Here is a 22,921-nt window from a genome sequence, read left to right as displayed (position 1 = left end):
TCACTATAATTGTTGGACAATTCTAAAATTCCAGGAATGAGCCATAGTTTGCATTCTTTCATTATTGAGTCCTTCATCAGCTAGGCCAGCCTGGTGGTAGGTACAATGGACAGAGCACTAGACCTAGAGACAAGGGAAGAGATAAATTCAAATCCAGTCTCAGATAGCTAATAGGTACATGACTTAATCCCTTCCCATTTTAATTTCTAAAAAGTGATTCAAAACTAATTTTATACAAATATGGTTCTCTTAAAGTGGTAAAGGGCCTTTTTCCAGGAAGACTCCCTTGAGGATAATTGGAACTTTAGCAATACAAAGGTATAAGAACCCCCAAAGGCAGAGCACAAATAGTCCTTCTGAATCTGTCCTTTTCTAATGAGGAAGAAAAAAAATCTTTCTCCATTCCAAAAAATTCAATTTCTCTAAGCTGCTCTGAAGATAAAATGAGTTCTGAAGAGATCTCCAAATAGAACTGTGAAGAGCTTTAAATTACCAGATTGAAAGACCCAACAAAGCTGGAGATCCTAAAACCTTGTTTCCTGCAATTATCTTCAAGGTACACTTTTAAACACCCCAAAACTGAAATTTTCCTGGTTATATGACATGAAGAGGTTATCCCCCAGAAGTCAAGGATGTCTCCATTATCCATCTCTATAAAGGTAAAAGGAATAGATTGTCCTGTGACAATCACAGGGGTATTTCTCTTTTAGTTATTGCTGGTAAGATTCTTTCCAGAGTCCATCTTCAATAGGCTGATCCTTCAGCTGGAAAATGTCACTTCCCTGAGAGACAGTGTGACTCCATAAACAGTTGAGCAAGCTCCCTCAGTTGATATGGTATTTGCTGCCTGATAATTCTAGGAAAAATGCCAGGAACAGAACAGAGATCTGTATATAAGATTTTGATACCTTCAATCATGAAGATTTATGGAAAATTATGTTAAAATTTGGTTGCCCAGAGAAGTTTAGGGGTATTGTACATCACTTTTATGATGGCATGCTTGCCCAGGCTCTAGATAGTGAACAATGCTCTCAAGACTTCCCAGTAACCAATGGAATGTAATAAGGATGTGTCCTTGCTCTCATGCTTTTTAGCATGATATTTTCAGCCATGTTATCAAATGCTTTCACTGAGGATGAGCATGACCTCAAGGTCATCTACCACACTGATGGCAAATTCTTCAACTTGAAAAGCTACAAGCCAAGACCAAAGTGAAGGGAGTGTGGTTGCATGATCTTCTGTTTGCAGATGATTGTGCATTCAATCCAGCCTCTGAAGCTGAGATGCAACAGTTACCATAGAGGGTAACTCCTGAGATATATTTAAAAAAATTACCAAAAAATGCAAGGCTCTTGTTTTTAGAAAAGTCAGAAATCATTGCCTAGGACCTACAAAAAGCCTTAATTCAAATTACCCTGTCTTGTTGCTTTCAGAATTTTATTTAGAAGTCTATCACCTCATCAAAGAATTCTTACCCCCAGCCGTCAAGCTATTTGGAATGAAGAAGAAGGATTCCTCAATCTGAGACCCCACCCTAATCCATGTATCTCCCAATTTCAATTTCTAAAGGTTAGACTATAAAGCAAATAGCTCTGAGGTTCTAGGGCCCCTGTCTCTTGAACTTGTCTCTTCTAAGCTCCCATGTACTTAAGTGGGAAGAGAAAAGACACACAGATGTAAAAAAGAATACAGAAAATAAAAATTAATTTTGATTACATAAAAGTAAAATGCTTTTATACAAACACAACTAATGAAGTTAAAAGGGAACCAAGGGGCAGCTAGGTGGCACAGTGGATAGAGCACTGACCCTGGAGTCAGGAGGACCTGAGTTCAAATGTGACCTCAGACACTTAATGTGACCTCAGACATTTAATAATTGCCTAGCTGTGTGACCTCGAGCAAGTCATTCAACCCATTGCATTACATAAATAAAAAGTTTTTAAATTATTTAAAAAAGGGGACCAAGTATCAATTTCTCTAATAAAAGCTTATAAGATTTCAAGCAATCAACAGCTAATTTAAAATATTCCAAATCATTTCATGCTGAAAGGGAAAACAGATATGTTATTGCATTGTTTGGGGAGCTAAGAATTGATTCAGATTGAAAACAATTTGAAACTATACTGCAAAAGTCACCAAATTGTGCAAGCCTTCTGCCCCAAGCAATACCACCATTAAGCATATACTTCAAAGAGGTCAAAGAGGAAAAGGATTCATGTTTAAAGAAATATTTATAGAAATTCTTTTTCATATTTGTAAAAAATTTGAAGATAATGAGTGTTTTCTGACTAAATATATTATTGACCTAGAGCAAATTATAAAATTCATAGTTTAGAGACCTGGATGAACTGGTGCAGAGTGAAGTGAGCAGAGCCAGGAGTATGATTTATACAATGGCAATATTATAAAGAAACAGTTTTGAAAGACTTTGGCACTTCACTGATACAATGATAAAGCATGAATCCAAAGAACTGAAGTTGAAACATATTACCCACCTCTTGAAGAAGAGGTGATAAGATTCAAAATACAGACTAAAGGTAGACATTTTTTGATATGACCAATGGAGGAATTTGTTTCATTTAACTATATATATTTTTTTATTAAGTTTTTTCTTTCTTACTTTTTTTTGGATTGGTAGGTAGAGTGGAGGTAGGAGAGAAATTAATACTTTGGTAATGGAAAAAAATTCTTAAAGGAAAAGCACATTGAAAGCAAGATCTGGGGACAAGGTCATTTTATCTTTTGACTTGCCTAATTGAATTCCTGGTCTGTCAACTGCAGATACAGCCAATCTAAAACCTCACAGCTTTGAGGAACACCCTTATACTTGTAAACATGACAGATATCCTCTACATTTGGAAAAATTGAATTTCATGTACCATTCTTTCAAGTTTTAGCTCTATTTCTTTACTCCATCTCACAAACTCCTAGAAAAAATTCCTTATTTTCTGACCTAATAATCATTTCTTAACTACTTGCATTCTGTTCTATCTCTCAATTGAAATTTCTATCTTCAAAGTTATTAATGATATCCTTTATCTCTCTGTAGCCCCTGACACTATTGACAATCCCCTCCTTCTAGACTTCCTTTGTTTTCCCTCAGTCTTCCTTATAAGTTCATCATTCTTAAGTCCACTTTTTATTTATGGGTACAACTCAGGGTTCTATTCTGGATTCTTTTCTCTTCTTTAACATTCAGTTATTTCATCAGCACCCACGGGCTCAACTATCATTTCTGTTCAGTTAACTCCCAGATCTATATAGTTGTTCTGTCTCACTGGTATTCTAGTCATACATCATACACACATGTCTTTTAGACATTTTCAAGGAAATGTATTGGACATATTTCAAAATTAAAATTTTCAAACCAACTTCATTATCTTTCTACCCTCTCCCTTCCTATATCCCCAACCATCCTGTCACCCAGTTTCCTATCCTTGCAAACAACTTCTCTTTCCTTTAACTCATATCAAATCAGCTGTCAAATCTTGTCAATTCTACCTCCATAATATATTTCATATTCTTTTCCTTCTCTCCTCACATAGCTACTGTTCCAGTTAAGGTCCACATTATTACTTGCTTGGTCTATTGGAATAGCATACATTAATTTCTCTTTACCTCAGATCTCTCTTCTCCATAATTTAGCTTTCATACAGTTGCCAGATTGATACTTCTAAAGCATGGGTCTCCAGGTTAGTCCCTCGCTCAAGAAGCTCCACTAAGTATCTCGTGTATGGTTTTTATCATTTATTGTTTGTAACAACCTGGTCCCAATCTACCCTTTTAGACTTATTGCACATTAATCTCTCTCATGATTTCTCATGATCCAATCAAACCAGGATATTTCCTGTTCCAAAAGCCAGCACTCCATTTTTTTCCCCTCTGTGTCTTTGTATTGGTAATCAGGTTTCCTATACCAAGAATGAACTGTCTCCCCACCTCTGCCTTTTCCAAGCCATAGCTTCCTTTAAAGTTCAATTAAAGTACCATTTCCTACAGGGAATCCAGCCTTATCACCACTCCCTTCCTGCTGTTCCTTGAGACTACTCCCCTGGAAATTACTTTTTATTTATTGGAAGTAGTTTTTTCTCACCTCAGATTAATTATAGAAGGTTTTATATATAATTATAATGTATAAAGATGATACTAAGGAATACCTTCACAACAAATATGTAATTAACTTAATTCAAAAAGATTATATGGTTTTGGTCATTGAATGAAGGTGAGTGATACCACACAGGAAAAATTTTGTTCTTAGTGGGGAAGACTTCTATTCCTCTCAAAGAATCAATTTATTGTGTAGTAGAACAGAATGGAATGCCTTGTGGAAGCAGGTAAAGTTCTGAACCAGAGTACAGAAAGGGTTTTTTTCCCCCTTCTCTTCACCATATTAATATCAGCTAAATCATCAGAGAGACTGGGTTAATAGGAAACAAAGTACCCAGGATCATATCAGTTCTTTGGGCTTCAGCAGTCAAACAGACTTTTCATCATCACATTGTTACCAATCCCTCAGCTCTGTATGGCCAAAGATCTGGGATGATTGAGGTGCTGCCTTCTTTACATATGGACTTTTCCCCAATATCTTTCTCTCCCTTTAGGAACCTCTCCCTGAAGAGAATCTGGAAAGGTGAGTCTTTGCTCTTGAAACCAAAGGTCAGAAGATCAAAGATCAAATTTTCCACATCCAAGCTATTTTTCTCTCTAGAGCACAAGCAGAGCATGAGAAACATTTATATGGCACTTTATGATTGTGCTGTACATATTATCTCATTTGTTCAGTCTTCTAGTGAGGTTGTTGTTGTGTGTACTTCATTCTCAAAGAAGACCCTAACATCAGGGAGTTGGTGCCATGACCTTCAAGTGAGTTGTATTTAAGTGAGGGAGGGTTGTGCAAAGTCACCAGTCTCACTTTCTTCTCCAGAGTCATCTGGCAAGATATAGGTCTGGACAAATGTGGGAGACCTTGGCCTTTTTTAAGCTAAGGTCTTTAACAAGTCTCAGTTTAACTTGAGAGAAGACCCATTCAGTGATTAAGGCTAAGAAAGAAATGAATCGAAGAATGGCCAAATTTACCCAGTCAAAAAAAAAAATCAATCTGGGAAGACCCTCAGTTTCTGGCCAAAGCAGAAACAATTGCTATTTATACTCACTCTGAGCCTATTAGGACCCAAAGAGTAATCAAGTAGAACTTGACCTGTGACCTATTGTTGACCAATCAATGAGCCTAAGTGAAATGTATTTAAGGCATGGTCCTTAAGAAATCTAGCCTGAAATTTCCAAGATATCTTTCGAGGTTTCAGCAAAATTTACATTGTTTTAGACAGAGTACCAAAATTAAGAGTGTGATACTGCTCTGTGGACAGAGTAAAGGAAAAGGAAGGAAGGAAAAGAGGAAGAGAAAGAGGAAGAAAGCAAGTTGTTATTGTCTGACTGCTTTTGAGCCTCTGTTTACATGCTTGGGCCCAGTCTAGTTGATGGTCTTCTAATCCCCACGTTCATGGTCACCGGTGGTGCTGACATACTAGAGAGGGGGTGAGGATTTTACATTGCTTTGAGCAGCTCTTAACATGATTCACATTTGCTTTTTGTAGGTCTTGACATAACTGATAAGGCACAGATCCTGAGCAGGGAGGAGCTATTCCTCCTGGCATGTCCTTCTAGACATATCTCCAAAAAAGCGTGTCCTATCTGAAGTTGAGGGCCACTTCCTTTTCAGATCCCTCCTTCTGATAGTGTAATTGTATATTAAAAAAAACCTTTTCAAAGTTGTATTTTGGAGGGGTTCATCAGCTGAGCCCCCCCCCCCAACATGTGTAATCAGTGAACTTGGAGAAATAAAAATTGTTCCGCTCTTTCTTGAGGCCAAATCCGGGACACATTCTGAAAAGTAACACATGTTTATTATTTTTAAGGCCCAACTCAGGGAATCTTCATAGCAAATCCTCAGTATCTAGTCCAGGGACTGCACCAAGTAAGACACTGAATTAACAAAGCTAATGAGATCTCTCTACCTGAACTACTTGCTTACTATCCCTGAACAGAGATTACTGAAGCCAATATACATCAAGATTGTGTTTCAGATTGAAACAGGGGGTGGGGAATGGTAACGGAGGGATCTATAATAGTCATCTCCAGAGCAGTTTTTGTTTTTTTTAAGGAGAAACAGCTCGCATCTGGCCAGGTGGATGATGAAGAGTGTTGAAGGCACACAGGGCAAGCGGGAAAACGTGCGGTTTGTACTTATGTTATACAGCAGTCTTTGTTCACTCTCCCGAAAAATGGAGGCATCTGCGAGGTGTCTGAGGACCTTAAGTCCTTGGGCTCCAATGCGGTTTCCTGTGTTTCCCCCTCTCTTTCTCTCGGGTGTCGGGTCACGGTCCTCCACGGCCGGGCGCCCCGGCCACACACGGAACCATTACAGCGGCGGGGCTGGAGGTGGCGTCAGTTGCGGCAGATCGCGTCCGCCCAGGGGCAGGGGCCCGGAAGGCGTCGGAGGGCGGCAACCGCCTTCGACGATGATGATTGGCCGAAAACCAAAGTTTGATCTGCAGGCGCCTCGGCCAATGGACCTCGACTATCTGCCCCGTGTTTACGGAGGACCAGCCACTGGCTAGGCAGAAGAGCGACGGCAGGCCAATGAGAACTGGGGTCAGGCGGGAGGAGGGCGGTGCTCCGAGCGAAGGGGGCGGGGAGTTGGGTAAAGGGGCAGAAGCTGAGCGGAGGCGAACTAGTGACACATCCGGCGGCGGAGGGAGTCGGTGGTGTGAGTGGCAGGTGAGGATGCGCACCCCGGATATGGTCTGAGCGCGAACATGGAGGCTCTGGGGGGGAGGCGAAGCCCGTGGGGTGTTTCGTCCGTCCGTCTGGTCGTCGGTCCGCGTCTCCATCGGGAGGCCTCCCCGGCCCTGCGGTATCGGGGCGGGAGATGAGGGCGTTGCGCGTGCGCCGTTGTGTGAGATTGAAATGGGGGAAGGGGAAGGACGGGCGTACCCCACCCCCACCCCCACCCCTCCCCTCCGCCGGCTTTCGGACCGGGGGTCCTTTTCTTCCCACCCCCCCCCCCCCGGCCCGATGCGGGAAAGGGGGAGTGAATTCCTCCGAGGCCCTCCCTGCTTTACAAATGCCTTGGAGGCGGGGCGCGGCCCCCTCTCGGTCGTCACTGAAAGCGAAATCGGGGGTTCCCCGTGGCCCCTGCCGTGGCCTCGGGGGGCTGGGCACGGCGTGAGAGCCGGGGCGGGGGCCTGAGCCGGGCCCCGGACGGGCCGCAGCTGCCCTGTCATGGTGGAGGGGCCGGTGATGTCACATCCTCCTCCGCCTCCTCTGTGACACCCGCGCCTCCTTGGTAACTTGGAGTCCAACTGCAGAGGCGCGAGGTGGATAATAAATAGAAGGTCGGGCCCATGGCCCGGCGTCCTGGGGCCCAAGGGGCAGCCCCGACTTAGCAGAATTGGCTACCTTTGGACAGGTGAGAGCCCTCCCTTCCCTTGGTTGCGCTGCCCCGGGTCTTGAGGTGGTCTTCTCAGGAATGTTGAGTGTGAGGACTGCTGGAGAGCTCTCTACTTGATATCTAGCTCTTGAAATAGTGCCATGGGGACGTTTAATCAAACAGAAGAGGGCTGTTTAAAATAGAAAATAGGTTTTTCAGGTTACTTAATTGATTTTTTTAAAAAAATTATCACTCACCTTGTAGCTACCTGAATTGTTAACCCCATAACAAGAAAGGTGGTTTGAGGTCTCAGTGGAAAAGGTAAGTTTTGGGGGCAGAAGATCTGAATATTCACCACTATGACTTGTTTACCATTTGTCAAATGATAGTAATATTAATCCTACTTTAGAATTATGTTGGAAATCACTTCATGAGCTACTAAGAACCATATTAGTGTAAGTTATTTGAATGTTTTAGTCTCTTTAGAGTATCAGTCCTAGGAGTCAGGGAGACACGAGTTAAAATTTGACTTAGCTGTGCGACCTCAGACAAGTCATTAACCTCTGCCCAGCCATCTCATCTGTAAAATGGGGATAGTATTAGAACCACCTCAAGTGTTGTTAGGAGGAGAAGATAATAAACTATTAATTGGTCTAATCCAATGAACGATTGGATTGGAGTATATTTGGAATATATACATGTATATATATATATATATTCGAATTGAAATTAGAAGTATATTTAAAAATTAAAACATAGTAGCCATTTGCTTCGTATCATGTTTATTCCTCATATATACAAAAACAGGAAGAGCAGCATTTTAATAGTAGTATGGCTTTTGAAACTCATTGGGTACTTAGCAAATTGAAGAACGACTGAACAAATGGTCTCTGAATGTAATGGAATGTCGTACTATAAGAAATGGTGATTGAAAAACTCAGAGAAAGTTAGGAAGAATTGTATGAATTGATGCAGAGAAAAATAAGCAGAAACAGGAAAGCAATTTATATAATGACAATAGTAAATTAAGACTACTTGAAAGACTTCAGAAGTCTGATGGTGAAACATTCTTGACTCTTGGCAAAGATAATGGATGTAAATGGCAAAATGAAGCATACATTTTAGACATGGTTACAGTGTTATTAATCTTTTACTTGATTATCCTTTTCTTGCAAGGGAAGATTCTTTTGCTGTTGATGGAATCATCTGAAAATGACAATGATATAAAACATGTGACTTAGAATCAAAGGAGACCAGAGTTCAATCCTAACCTCTGACATTTTCTTGTTTTGTGACCATTGTCAAGTTGCTTAAACTTAGTCTTAATTTGTTCATCTGTAGAATTGGGAAAATGTTTATTTTAATAAATAAGATAATGTATGGAAAGTGCTTAGCAAACTTTAAAGTGCCAGAACTGAAAGAAAGTTAAATGTCAACCAGTACTAAAAATAAAATGAATTGAAATGTCACATTTCTTGTTAGCACTCAAATTATCCCGAGATTGCCAACAAGTTTTTAATGTAGTTTTATTTATTCTCATTTATTAATGGGTGTACACTTAAAATTTCTGAACAAAAATTTTTCAACATAGCTGATTGTTTATCAGATGATATTGACAGCCCATATCCCTACTATTCTATGGAAGAAAGCTGAAGGGTTTCACTTTATTTCATAAACCACTCAAGGGAATTATTCTACCTTTGGGGAAAACTGAAAGGTGTAGGAGTAATGCAGATTGGTCATTGAAAAGTGTACAGGAAAAAAGAGAGGGACTATTGTGGAGGGTTGGGGGGGGGGATGAGGAGGATAGGAGGGTAGGGACAGCTTAGTGGAGTGGATGGAGAACTTATCCAGAAAAACAGGATTCAAGCGCCACCCTTAAAAATACTGACTCATGATTTTGGATAAATCATTTAACCCTTCTATGTTTGAGGGAACTCTTTGAGATTATAAATTGCAGGAAAGGTGTTGCTCTGCTTTGGTCCCAAAGCTGATGAAATCATGGGTCTGTCAATCAATAAACAAATCTCCTTTTTTGCCAGTCTTACTGTTTTATGATACGGATTTTAGAATCCTTAGAGTACTGTTCTGGTTCTGTGCTAAAAGAAGCTCTGGATTTTGTTTGCTGTTGATTATTGTGATTGTTATTTTTTAAATTCCTTTTTTATTATTATGTAATTTGACAAACATCAGAAAAATTAACATCTCTCCCACAAAAGAATGTATGGCCTATGAAACTGAATTTATTGTTGTAGTTATTATGAAATGGTTTAGTGACTGGGATTACTTAAATTTGTTGAGAAAGGTGCCTGTTCAACTCAAGTTCCTTCTCCAGTATTTGGAGCAGTTCCATCTTATCCTTGGTCTTAGAACATCAGCAAAGAACATATTTGTTCTTGACTGATTCAGGGACTGGAAAAAAGTTTCGAGATAGCTAACCTGTGATGACCAAATCCTAGACTGAAATGGATTATTCGGTCTGAAGTAGAACTTCGCTAGGATTGTGCCTAAGACAATATATTAGACCCTTAAAAGATGGCTAGGTAGCATTATCAACTCTCAGATTCATTAGACCACCTCATTCGTACTTTGGTACAGAACACAAAATAGGTGTCATGTGGTTGGAATAAATAGCCAGAAGTAGTAGATATAAAAGGAACCCTCAGGAATTATTTTATCCTACATCCTCATTTTACAGTTGAGGAGACTGAATATTGTTAGTCTCTCTTATAAGAATGTAATGTTGAATATAAATGAGATTTGGAATACTCTTTATAAAACCAGGTCTTTAAAAAAGGGGTCATTAATGGAAATATTTTCAGTAAAGATGCAAACTTCATAAAAATGGATATAAATAAGATTTAATTATCAGTACTAATTCATTAGTAAGACATTATGAAAAATAAAACTCTGAAACAATTTTTCCACCATGAATTGTGTTCTTTGTAATTTGAGGACATAGCTCTTATAGTTTCCAATTTAGTCTATTAATGATTAGTTGTGACAGGGTTTAAGGTGATTGGACTGTCACCTTATTAATACTTCCCATATATTTAATGAAAGCATTTACTCATTTTTTGAGTTTTTGCATCACTAAATGCACATATGCCAGAGTGGCCTCCCTGTCTTCTCTCTTTTACTCAGTGTCATCAAGAGAAAGGTTTCTTTAAAAACAAATCAAAAAAAATCATACAATTTGATCTATGTAGGTAGTACTGTCAATATGCTCTTCACCATAGAATATTATTTGACTTGTATAAATGGATGATTTGTTTTTTATGGCACCTGGCATCTAGCACCTCAGGTTCTTCCTTTCGTTATATTAGACCCTTGAGATAAGACTATAAACACAAGTTCATTTTTTTAAAAGACAATTCTGTTTATATAATATGTTACATTATCTTTTCGCAGCAATTTTATTATGAGAATTATTTTGTAAATCTTAAAGTAGCCAATAAGCTTGTGAGTATTATTAAGATTTCCATAGTAAGACAAATGAGTGGGGAAGGCACTCAGAACAATGATTTTTAACAAGTTCCAAACTGAACTGAGGAAGATGTTTTTCCTCCCAAAGCAAAAAACAGACCATAGCAAAACTATGAGTTCCTTTCCTTTTAAGTTTTTTTTTTTACAAGGCAAATGGGGTTAAGTGGCTTGCCCAAGGCCACACAGCTAGGTAGTTATTAAGTGTCTGAGACCGGATTTGAACCCAGGTACTGACTCCAGGGCCGGTGCTCTATCCACTGTGCCACCTAGCTGCCCCTCCTTTTAAGTTTTCCATCTGGATTTTGCCAGCAAAAAGAAACCAAATTCAGTTCTATTACAACTCTCTCTTACCCAGTCTTATTGACTGAATGAGCACTGCCTCAGTCAAACTGTGACCTAGGAAAGGCCTGGCTTTAAAAAAATAAATTCTCCTGTATCCAGAGCCATCTCCAGTCCTGATCCATATCTGACCATTAGACCCTGATGGCTCTGGAGAAGAAAGTGAGGCTGGTGACTTTACTAGGCCCACCTCACTTAAATCCAGCTCACTTGCATATCATGGCATCACCTTCCTGATGTCATGATCTTCTTCTAGAATGAAGAACAAACAACTATTATTACAGTTCACAGAATACTCCAGTAGAACTTTAAAAGAGTGGATATATTTGGAATAGTCCCTAACAAAGTTCTTAAGGATGAAGGCTTAAAATGAAGTTATAAACATTAGAGAAATTTGGAAGAGTATTTCACTTGATTCTGGAGCCATGCTTTGTTAAATGTATAGATTTTGGAATTGGTGAAATCATGAAATCAAATTTAATTATTGTTTTTACCAGTGGAAAGACAGTATAGGTGTTATGTTGTTGGACCTTTCACAATATTCTTTGCCTCATGAACCTTTCTTTACAGATATTTCTTGGACAAAATCTAGAGTTGCAGGTCTTTTAGGATTGATGAGAGATTACTCTTTAGAGCTAGCTCTGTATAAGAGTTCATTTGTACCTGAGGTAAGAACTGGTATAGAAAGTGTAATCTCTCAGAAGGACTGGATTTGAAAAAACTGTTAGTGGGGTGGCTAGGTTGCCCAGTGGATAGAGCACCGGCCTTGGAGTCAGGAGTATCTGGGTTCAAATCCAACCTCAGACACTTAATTACCTAGCTGTGTGGCCTTGGGCAAGCCACTTAACCCCATTGCCTTGAAAAATCTAAAAAGAAAAAAGAAAAAACTGTTACCTTGATGGATATTGACTGATTGATAATGAACTCGATAAAATTGTTCTTATTTATTTAAAACCACCCCATAGTGAATTCCGTACTGTTTCCTCATCCAAAATGATATGTGGTTACCTGTTTTTGAATCATTATGAATGTTTAGTCAAAAAAGGCTAAAATTATTCCTTTCTCTTTGGGAGCTTCCCTCTCCTTTGAAGTCCCCTTTGAAGTGTGAAATAATTTAATCTTGTTCAACTGAGTTTTTACATGTCAGTTATCACTAAACACTGAATTCATCCAATAGAGTTTTTAAGAAGAGTTAATCTTAAGAGAACTGGCCTGGAAGCCAGAAAAATCTGATTATTCCAGGCCCACCTCTGCCACATATTGGTTGTCTGACCCTGAATAGATCATTTAATCTCTTTAGTGTTCTAGAGTTACAGATTAGGAGAATTGGTACTACAATCTCCCTCACCTTGGACTTTCATTTATACCATTTAAATCACAGATTCAATCCCTGTTGGAACAGATTTGGAACAATCTAGGTAACATTTTCCACTGAAATTTTAGAAGGAATCTAGGTGTTTCAGTGGTTATTTACAAGATCAGGCTGAGTTGGAAATTAGGTAAATCTGACACCAGAAATGGTTTCTAGCTCCTGAAGAAATTCTGGCTCCAGCCAAAATTGGCCTGGCTCTTCTTTCCCATGACACTGTGCTACAGGTCTAAGGGGTACCCCACAGAAAAGACTCCTGGGAGGCTTCAAAGAATACACTGGGAAGAATATTGTTTCTATTTTTCCCTGCTTTCCCTTACAGGTTTCCCTGCATGATGGGATCCAGTACATGAGTTTAATAGAATTATATTTTTTCCCTTCTAAAGTATATCTTGAAACTAGAAGCAAAAAATAATTTCCCATAAATTAGGAATTTACATTGAAACTATAACATGTGATTTTGAAAGCTGCTTCAGAATCCAAGTTCTGTCTAGGGATATCATTAGGAGTGTTAATGACACTTTGCAGATGCTGGATTATGCCATCCTGTAAGAGCTCCTCAGGGGACTTGCTCATCATGGTTGTGGAAGGTTATGGTTAGCTTGCAACAGCCTGCAATAATTGCACCATCTAGATCAAGAAAACCCAGAGTCCCATGACTTAGAGTTGAGAGCAACAAGGTTAGTAGACTCAGCAGCTGGCAGTATATTCAGCTCAAAAGGATTTTGATCAAACAAAAGCATTAAGGTAGGCAGAACAAAAGTGGGGGAGGGAGAATGGAAAGTAAAATGCTTACTGTGTGCCATGAAAAAAGCAATCTGACTTGTGACATGGCGTCCTAGGAAGAACTAATATAGTGGCTGTTTGATATTTGAGTGTCATCTTACTTCAGAAGCCTTTTATTAAGGGAGATTTTTGACCCAAATCTTGGGATAGTGACTGCATTTTCAACATTTGTTGCCAAATTGTATTTGTAGTTGTCCTAGGTGTTGATCAGAATATGTATGAAGTATATTTTTAATTCTAGTTGCCTTATAAACAACATGTTTGCAGATTTTTTTTTTTTACTTAATAGAAACTGCAAGGTGCCTTAGAGGTCATCTAGATTAATACCCTTATCTTACAGATGAGGAGGTGGGGGCCTGCACAGACTAAAAGATTTATTCAAGGTCACATAGAAAGGGATTTATGGGAACCCAAGCCTTATGACTCCAAACCAGTACTTTTTCCACTGCCTTAGATTGCATATATTATGAGGTATGATAGAGGCAAATTTAGGAGACTGAGGTTTATGAGCGATTCATTATTATGTATAGATTACTGGATTTATATATGTATGTATGATATGTATTACTCTTTTGAGGTCTGAATATGCATAGATATGTATAAGAAAAGATCTTTAAAGCCTTTGAGCATGACTTTATGGAATTCAATATCCCAGAGTGTTGAGTTTTTTAAATTGCAGTAAGGTATTAGTTCTGATGTCCTGGAAATACTCTGTTTAGTAATTGTTTCCTTCCTAAGTGCCTTTATAGTTTTATTTTGGAGGAAGGACTTTTGGATTTATTTCCTACATTTTTGTAACTTTTCATATTAAAGTTGGGAAATAGTTGCATCTCCAATATGATTGAGTTTTAATTGAAAAATTTTATATATGAATGCTAAAAATGTATGTGTAACATGATAAAATGCTGAAAATTTGTAAGTACATATTTTTAAAATGTAAATACTAATTCTTTGCCCAGTTTTGTCATTTGCATTCTTTTGAGTTCTTCAGGTTCACCATTCTTCACCTTTAATGAAAAGTTCTCTAGCACCTAGAAACAAAATGGCAGAATACTTTATGTTCCAGGAATTAACTCTGGACCCCTTTATCTAGATCACTAACTAATTACCCTGAAACAATTTATTGTCCTTTGAAAAGGCAGACTGTTCTCCTTTGAGAAAGTGTTAAGTGAATTATGCATGTTTTTTCGTATCTTCAGATTCTTTAAATTTAACCTTTTGTCTTTTGCTACCTCTCTTCACTCTACAGAGTGAAGGCTGCGTCCTACACAGACTCCGGCACCATGAACATGTTTGATCGGAAGATCAACTTTGATGCGCTCTTAAAATTTTCCCACATGTAAGTGTTTTGACCTTCATGCTTTTCTTTTACTTTGTTCATTAACTGCCATATGCATGGCTAACAGACAGACAAATCTTTTTAAGAAATCAAAGGATCCAGATTCCTAACATTGTTTGCTTAATCATTAAAAATTCTTTTAACTATTTTAGCTTTGAGTGCCCCTAATCTTTCATTTTTTCATGGATACCTGATTTTTCAGGAATTTTATGAGTTTAGCCTTTCTTTCCCAATTCTTTTGTCTTTACTATTATTCATTTTAAGGAACATTATCTTGAAACATCTTCAAGAATACACTATATTGGGGGCAGCTAGGTGGTGCAGTGGATAGAGCACTGGCCCTGGAGTCTGCAGGGCCTGAGTTCAAATCTGACCTCAGGCACTTAATAATTGTCTAGCTGTGTGACCTTGGACAAGTCACTCTTAACCCCATTGCCTTAAGTAAATTTAAAAAAAAAATAAGAATGCATTATTTTCCTGATTGCAGCTCAAAACTTTTAGAACATGGGGAAATTTTACATGTAGGGAAAATAAACTGATTTTCTCAAGACTTTCCCCTCCTTTTTGATTTGTTAATTCAGGAATGGCCTTTGTTCCTAGAATGACAACTGTTATTTTTATTATCATTTAGCACACCTTCTACACAGCAGCACCTGAAGAAGGTCTATGCCAGCTTTGCTCTCTGCATGTTTGTGGCAGCTGCAGGAGCCTATGTCCATGTGGTCACCCATTTCATTCAGGTAAGAACAGTTGACTCACTTGATTGCCCTAAGAATTTAAGGAACTTGCTCAATACAGTCTCTCAAGCATATGTCCAACCTTCATCCAACATTCATAGAATTTCACCTGCCATCAAATAGAGGGCAATGAAGGCCAACTGTTTTGAGGATTATTAAAACCAGAATACCTTGTTTCTTTAGCAGAGAATAGTCTGCTGAAGATCACTTAAGATAGCTTACCTGCTGGAATAGAGACAAAACAATATTACATGCTGTGATTCTCATGTAGCCTTTTTGTTCTTTCTTTCTCCCACCTGTACTTTCTCTGCTAGAGACAACATATAGTAATAGAACATTTGGATTGTAGACCAAGGGTGATTGATTTCATGATTTAAGAATAACTTGATTCTCAGTTTCACATATTCCACAGGGAATTTCAGGGAATTCATTTTTCCTTACTGGAGGAAAGTAGGATGAGGGAGCAATGAAAAATAGTGTTCAGAGAAAGTCACTTGGGGGAAAAATTAGAGGGTGCAGTGGAAAGAATATAGGATTGAGAGTTAGGAGGCTGACTTAAAAAACCCAAACCCTTACCTGAGCCACAGTTTTCCTCATCTGTAAAATGAGGATAACTTTGTATCTAACTTAAACAGATCTGATGTAAGGAAAGATTATAGAAATGGAATAAGATGTGATAATGAATCAGTTGTAACTTAGTTCTTCCTTTGTTAGGAAAATGCAAGTAATAAGATTATTATATCTTAACTACAGTGAGCAGTGATCCCAGATTATCAGTTTTGTGAAAAAATGTTCTATGAATGCTTTTTATGTATTCCAGGAATAGGAGTAGTTTTCAGGGCAGGATTTTCTTGATCAGCGCCTCACTTTTAAGGAAGAATATTTCCTATTTATTCATAGGAAAGAGCAGGTGGAGGCTGGGACAGAGAGAGTTGCAACTCAGAAAGAGCAAACGACTATATGCTCTTCTTGCTTGAGTATTATAAAAAAATCATGACTATCTTAACTTGTGGACATTTGGTCTCAAGATTCTCTTGTAAAGAAACTCTTTTTTGTCCTTCAAGTACTTAATTGGCTGTTTGACTTTGACAGGCTGGCTTGCTTTCAGCCTTGGGTTCTTTGGGATTGATGATATGGCTGATGGCAACACCACACAGTCATGAAACTGAGCAGAAGAGATTAGGCCTTCTGACTGGATTTGCTTTCCTTACAGGTAAGTGAAGTGGCTGAATCATCTTGAGAGGACAGATATGTTTTGAAATCTCTCTAAAATGTGAAAGTGCTCTGAGCTACGTTCTGTTCCTCCAAGAATGACTAGACTAGAGTCAAGATATGATCACTGCCATTGAGTAGAGTGGTTAAATAGAACTAGCTGGCCATTTTTGCTACAAGGGGAAAACAGTTTTCTGATTATAAGGTTGCTCCTTCATTATTTATCTATTTTCTTTACCTAAAGAGAAACATGGCATTGAAAAAGCACTAGACTTAGGGGGGCGGCTAGGTGGCGCAGGGGATAAAGCACCGACCCTGGAGTCAGGAGTACCTGGGTTCAAATCTGGTCTCAGACACTTAATAATTACCTAGCTGTGTGGCCTTGGGCAAGCCACTTAACCCCATTTGCCTTTCAAAAACCTTAAAAAAAAGCACGACTTAAATTTGTCTCGAGAAATACTCCTTGTTCTACCATTTATTAACTTATGTGATTGTAGGCAAATTATCTAACCTTTCTGAGTCTTCTGTACTTACAAAGTAGGGCCAATTATGCCTACTTTTCATAGAATTTTTTTATAAAATCAAATATGAGAGCATTTTTAACTGTAAAATGATGATATGAATGAGAATTATCATGCCTGACACTTAGTCTTCCTTGTTATGAACCCTATTCAGACTTTTAAAGACTTAATAACTCGATTCTTAAAATCCTCCCACCTGCTAATATTTTCTGTTGCTTCTCTCCCATTGTTGTTCTGGAGTTGTTGTTTGGAGTCACATCTGTGTCTAGTCAAGTCAGTTCCACAAAGACGTTGACATAACAACTTAACTAAGGGAGTGAGAGAAAAGAGAGGTAGACTTATTTATGCTTAGGTCAGTTGTCTGGTTTCTTTAAGGAATCCAGTATATATGTTTATTTGCATATCTCTTATTGGGAATTGATCCTGTAGGTAAGAGGCACTTTTTTCAGTAACTGATAGTTATATTGAATTGAGGAATATTTTTTATTTTTTTTTTTAGGAGTTGGTTTGGGCCCTGCCTTGGACTTATGCATTGCTGTCAACCCCAGGTAAATGACCTTAAGAGTTTTTAATCAGTTAACCTTTACATGCCCACTACCCATCTGACTACCCTCAATTTTACCCTTTTGTTTTGTAGCATCATTCCTACCTCCTTCCTTGGCACAGCAATGATTTTCAGCTGCTTCACCTTGAGTGCACTTTATGCTAGGCGTCGCAGCTACCTCTTTCTAGGAGGTAAGGAAGCTCTAAGAAGTTGGGAGGTTTAACCTTACTCTGTATGTTGAAGTCTTGTTAAGACAATTTTTCCGGGGCAGCTAAGTGGCACAGTGGATATAGCACTGGCCTGGAGTCTGGAGGACCTCAGTTCAAATCCAGCCTCAGGCACTTAATAATGACCTAGCTGTGTGACCTTTGGCAAGTCACTTAACCCCATTGCCTTGCAGAAACTTTAAAAAAAAAAAGACAACTTTCCCTTCTCCCATCACCTTTTTTTTCACTTGTTGAATATTCTTAGTTTTGATTCAGAGACTGTCTTCACTGTCCTTGGAAAAGGAAGGGATGGTCCTAATGGAATGTTTAGGCTTTTCTCAAAAGTAGCTTTTCACCACCTGTTATAGGTATTTTGATGTCGGCTATGAGCCTGATGCTGTTTTCCTCCCTTGGGAACCTCTTCTTTGGATCTTTTTGGCTCTTCCAGGTAAGTCATTCATGTATGAAATGAAATAACAGAATATTATCATTTTGGCTTTGAACTGAGAGGCTTTATGGTTAATATAGAGTTAATCTATTCTTTTATTCTCTTCAAGTGGCTACTTTGTTCTCTTCAAGTATAATCCCTATTAGATTGTAAATTCTTTTAGAGCAGGGAATACTGTTTTATTTTTGTATTCTTTCTAGTGCTTAACATAGTGCCAGGGATATTGTTAGAGGGATTTTAAGTATTTAATGTTAGTTGAATTAGATCTTTATGAGGTGACCCTATAAATCTTTATATACTTATATCACTAGTATATTTCCCTATAAGTTAAATATCTCTAGAGATTCAAAGAGTTGTTGAGCTGTAAGGATTTTAGATACAGGCAAGCTTTTCTTTTGTCCCAGGGCTTCATTTAAGTTTACAGAATTTTGCCCCCAAAAGATTGTAATCCACTTTGCAGGTTTCAGTGCCCCCCTAATATTGGTTTTAGTTAGAAATATTAGAATTTATTAATTACTGTTGAGCATCTCTGTAAATGATCTAAAAACTAAATAACTCCACCATGTTCTAGGGAAAGCTTAAATAATCTATCAATACTGTATCAGGTAAATCTCTGAATTCTCTTGTCTTTCTCTCTTTTTAAGGTGTGTTCCATTGATTGCTTGGTAATCATGTTCTCATTCCTTTTCCATTAGGCGAATCTGTATGTGGGATTGGTGGTCATGTGTGGCTTTGTCCTTTTTGATACTCAACTTATAATTGAAAAAGCTGAGAATGGAGATAAGGATTACATCTGGTAAGTGTGATGACATGAGGTTAAATTATCATTTTAGTTAGTCTGAAGAGTTAAAGGTATGATTCGCATTCGGTTCCTGTGATCCTTCTCTTCCACCAAGAGAATCTGGACCTCTTGGGTGGCCTTAAATCTAAACCTAATTTTCTGAATTAGAAGAGGTCAGGCCCTCAAAGTGTATTAGCTTTTCAGTGTTGAATAAGCAAGCTTTGTGTATTCATGGTATATTACCACAGCTTTCACTTATCCCTTGGGAGATGCCAGGATATTAGCTGGCTGGAAGAGCATCTTAGAAACTGAGGTCCATAAGAAAAAAGGGTTCCAAATTGTTTTGTTGTATGGCCTTTGTTACTGAATAGAATAGTGATTTGACTTCTTGGCCTGATTTTTCTCCACCAGGCACTGTGTTGACCTCTTCCTGGATTTTGTCACCCTGTTCCGGAAACTCATGATGATCCTAGCAATGAATGAAAAGGTAAGTTAACTCCTGTTCCAAGACTGTGAATAGAATGCCCTTCTAATAAGGTGTATTACATCTTGAAAAAACTTTGACTTGAAAACATTTATTGTGGCACTAGTGGGTAATGCTGGGGAAGAATTGTTTTATGTTTAATATGGGGAGTGAGCCAGGTTGTGGAAAGGAGGTAATTTTTATTAATGATGACATGAACTCTGAACAGAAAAGGGCACATTGCATTAGCAGAAAGTCAAAGTTCAGATGTGAAAAAAGTAAAATGTATAGAAATATTTATTCCTCAGAAAATTGTTGGAAAATAATGGACTAACCCATACAAGCTTTTTATTTCAATAGTCTTTATAGTGACTATAGTCACTATAGTGGAATGGTTGAGGCAAGTGAAGGAAAAAAAATGACTTCTTAATACCTGTTCTGTCTTGCATTCTGGATAATGAGATGCAATTGAACAAGAATGAGATAGCTCTGGAAGATTGAAGGCCTTGTTCTACAGTTGAGCTCTTTCAGTGTTCTTCTGTACAGAAGCTCAGGTTTTTATCACTGATCAGTGCTGTTTTGATGGCATTGTGCTCAGCCAGGCAAAGCTGCCTTCCTTGGAGGAGTTCATGTCCTTTGCTTTATACTGTCATTTTCACTGAACCAAAACACTGCATTAGAAAATCATAATTGTACTAGAAAGTAAACTCTTGAACTCTTCCTTTAATATTGTGATTTCTTTTTCCAACCAAAGTTAAACTAGAGTCATGAGAGATGTTTTTCTGAGTCGAACACCAAGCGGCCATTTGGAATACTTGTTACCTCTCCGTTTGGTGGTTATCTTTAATCTCCCTGAGTTTACTTTTGGGAGCATCTGTGAGTTAGATGCAGTTAGGGGTTTAAGTAGTTTTGTGTGAGGTCTGGAAGTGCTTTTTGTGTTGACTCTGTGATTTTCTCCTTTTAGGACAAGAAGAAAGAAAAGAAGTAAGACAACTGTTCAGCCTTTCCCACTTTGGCTCTCTTCCCTCATCCTCTCATTTCCTCTTTGCACAGGTGGCGTGTTCTGTGATAATGAAAAGCATCAGAAAAGCTTTTGTACTTTGTGGTTTTTCTCTGTTTTGAGTTTTTTTAATCAGAAAACTGATTAGCAGATTCTAATTTGGAGTTTGGCTTCATGTTCCTTGGGATTCCATATCTCTCCTTTGTCCTTCGGCAGTCGGTCCCTGGTATGTGAAGAGTAATTGCAACCAAGCAGAAGGAGCAAGTTTCCAGGAGTCTTCTTGATGTCAGTACTTTATTGGTGAATTTGAAATTTTTCCTAACAAAGCCTCCTCTCAGTTAGCATTATTTGGGCTTAATAAACTTTCCTGTGGGTGGAGAATAGAGATTTCTGAAAGCTAAAGACCCTGTTTTTAGTTCTGTTTGAACTTGAACCTCTGCCAATTCCATAAGAGATTTGCAAACAAAGTGAACTGGTCTTTCTACTTTTGAAGAAACTTTGTGGAAGGCACTTGTTCCTTCTTTGGACCTTGTTGAGTCACTGCCAGTTTGGCAGACATAACCATCTTGCCCCTTATTCTCAAGAAATCCTGATTGATGGATGTACCCCTAACTTCTTGCCTGGTCCTAATTCAGGGAACCTGCCCTCTCAAAAAAAAAGAGTAGGAAAATTTTCAGCATGTACATAAATACTAGTTTTGTGGGACAACCACAACTCCTAAAGAAATATACATGTTAAATGTAGAGAAATGTTGACTTCTCTAAACATACATGTTAAATGTAGAGAAGCATTGACTTCTCTAAACTTCCCCTAGATTCTTCTCTCAGAAGTGTAACTCAGGCTTAATTGCTGAGTAACCCTCTCTGAATTGACTGTCATTAAAATGTGCAGAGTCTTGGGCTAAGGCTTGGGAAGGGCTGAAATTCATGGTGAGCTTTATGGGATTGTTTTTAATGGAATCTAGAGGATGGTAGAACCATTGTTATATTCAAAGGCTCTTTCAGGATAAGAGCTGCTGTGATGACTTGAGTTTCATACCATCTGGTCCATTCCCCTGCTGAATATCTGTAAGCAGTTCTTGGGCAGTGTCTTGAGTCATCAAGTAAATGTCTGTCATAAGATTCCTAACTCTTGTCCTGTTACCTGTTTTACAGAAATTCAGCTCAGGGATGGCGATCTTTTTTCATACAGGTGTCGTTCACCTAACTAAAACCAACAAATGACCCTTATCCCTATGCCACCTTATCATGGTTGGCAAGTATATGGAGAGGATGCTAATAGAGACCACCATGCCAGTGTCGCATTTTCAACCAGAGTCAGATGGCATACAAATGAAGGTGGCATCCCAAATGACCATAGCTCTAAGAATAGTTGGGAGCCTGTACTGCAGAGAAGATGGAATTACTTTAAAGCTTATTGCCAGCAGCCTTCTGTTTTTTTGGCTCTCCCTTCCCCTTGACAGTACTGTTTGATAGCACTGCTGCTGGTATTATGAGCTTGGTCTCCTGCAGTACAGTACTGCTTTGTTTCTGGGGAAGCATTTCTTTCTAGTCCCTATGGCATTCAGGATAGTTCTTTCTCCTGTAGGTGGTTGACCCTTGATTGAGTGGTTGCATCTGATCCCAGGGTACCAGACCTAAGTTGAGGACTATTTCTCCCTGTTGTATCCCCCCCAGCAGCCTTTTGTCCATGTATTTGATGTTGCTCTACCCTTGCTAAGAATTTTGACTGTGTTAATGTCTCTGAAGCCAAATTCCATCTTTTGTGCTTTTTGCTTGGGATAAAAGTTTTTCTTTAGAAACAGTGCCAAGAATGACAAGAAAAAAATTCTACTTTTAAAGAGAATGCCTAACAGGTTTTTAATACAGTAATCACTGTAACTATCACTTTCTTTTCTAGTTTCTTGGTTTTCAGCTCAGGCTGCATTCTATAACTCATACTGTGAAGACAAAGGTGTTTTTGATTCAGAAATATATGAAATCTACAAAGTCTTAATTTGTAAAAAATAAAGAAAAAAAATCTTCAGTCTTTCTTGGCTCTTTGTGTATGTGTATATTTGACATATTGGTGTGTTTAACAAAGGATGGAATTCTGACTCCCTCTCTTCTCCTAGAAAAGTGCTGAGGTCTTGCACCCTGTTGGCCAGGTATTCTACAGACATGTGCAGTCAAAAAGACTTCTATCCCTCTGGGAGAAATTTGAAACTTCCCTTTGCATTGAAGCCAGGTTCCCCCACAGCACACAAGAGCAAGGGGCACTAT

The 22,921-nt window shown here is 38.5% G+C and overlaps 2 protein-coding genes across 4 annotated transcripts; one reads left to right on the top strand and one right to left on the bottom strand.

The window, feature by feature from the left end:
* Positions 1–2,285: 2,285 nt before the first annotated feature.
* On the bottom strand, positions 2,286–7,322 carry LOC141514844 (uncharacterized). Its single transcript, XM_074225966.1, has 2 exons — positions 7,122–7,322; positions 2,286–6,908 (listed from the first exon to the last, which is right to left on the bottom strand). Exons 1-2 carry the CDS (start codon positions 7,281–7,283, stop codon positions 6,375–6,377), a joined length of 696 nt encoding a protein of 231 aa, XP_074082067.1. The 5' UTR covers positions 7,284–7,322; the 3' UTR covers positions 2,286–6,374.
* TMBIM6 (transmembrane BAX inhibitor motif containing 6) lies at positions 6,672–22,688 on the top strand. 3 transcript variants are annotated; one of them, XM_074225963.1, is made up of 10 exons: positions 6,672–6,777; positions 14,659–14,748; positions 15,380–15,488; positions 16,578–16,698; positions 17,718–17,766; positions 17,856–17,953; positions 18,337–18,416; positions 19,112–19,212; positions 19,609–19,684; positions 20,625–22,688. In XM_074225963.1, the coding sequence occupies exons 2-10, from the start codon at positions 14,693–14,695 to the stop codon at positions 20,646–20,648; spliced, it is 714 nt and encodes a 237-aa protein (XP_074082064.1). In that variant the 5' UTR covers positions 6,672–6,777; positions 14,659–14,692; the 3' UTR covers positions 20,649–22,688. The 3 variants fall into 3 exon arrangements, with proteins under 3 accessions (XP_074082064.1, XP_074082065.1, XP_074082066.1); XM_074225964.1 differs by lacking the exon at positions 6,672–6,777 and adding an exon at positions 7,353–7,468; XM_074225965.1 differs by lacking the exon at positions 6,672–6,777 and adding an exon at positions 13,200–13,303.
* Positions 22,689–22,921: the final 233 nt, after the last annotated feature.

Source organism: Macrotis lagotis, chromosome 2, assembly GCF_037893015.1.
Source record: "Macrotis lagotis isolate mMagLag1 chromosome 2, bilby.v1.9.chrom.fasta, whole genome shotgun sequence".
In the NCBI taxonomy this organism is placed as follows: domain Eukaryota; kingdom Metazoa; phylum Chordata; class Mammalia; order Peramelemorphia; family Peramelidae; genus Macrotis; species Macrotis lagotis.
The sequence above is the reverse complement of the archived record's forward strand: the minus strand, read 5'-3'. Positions and strand labels throughout refer to the sequence as shown.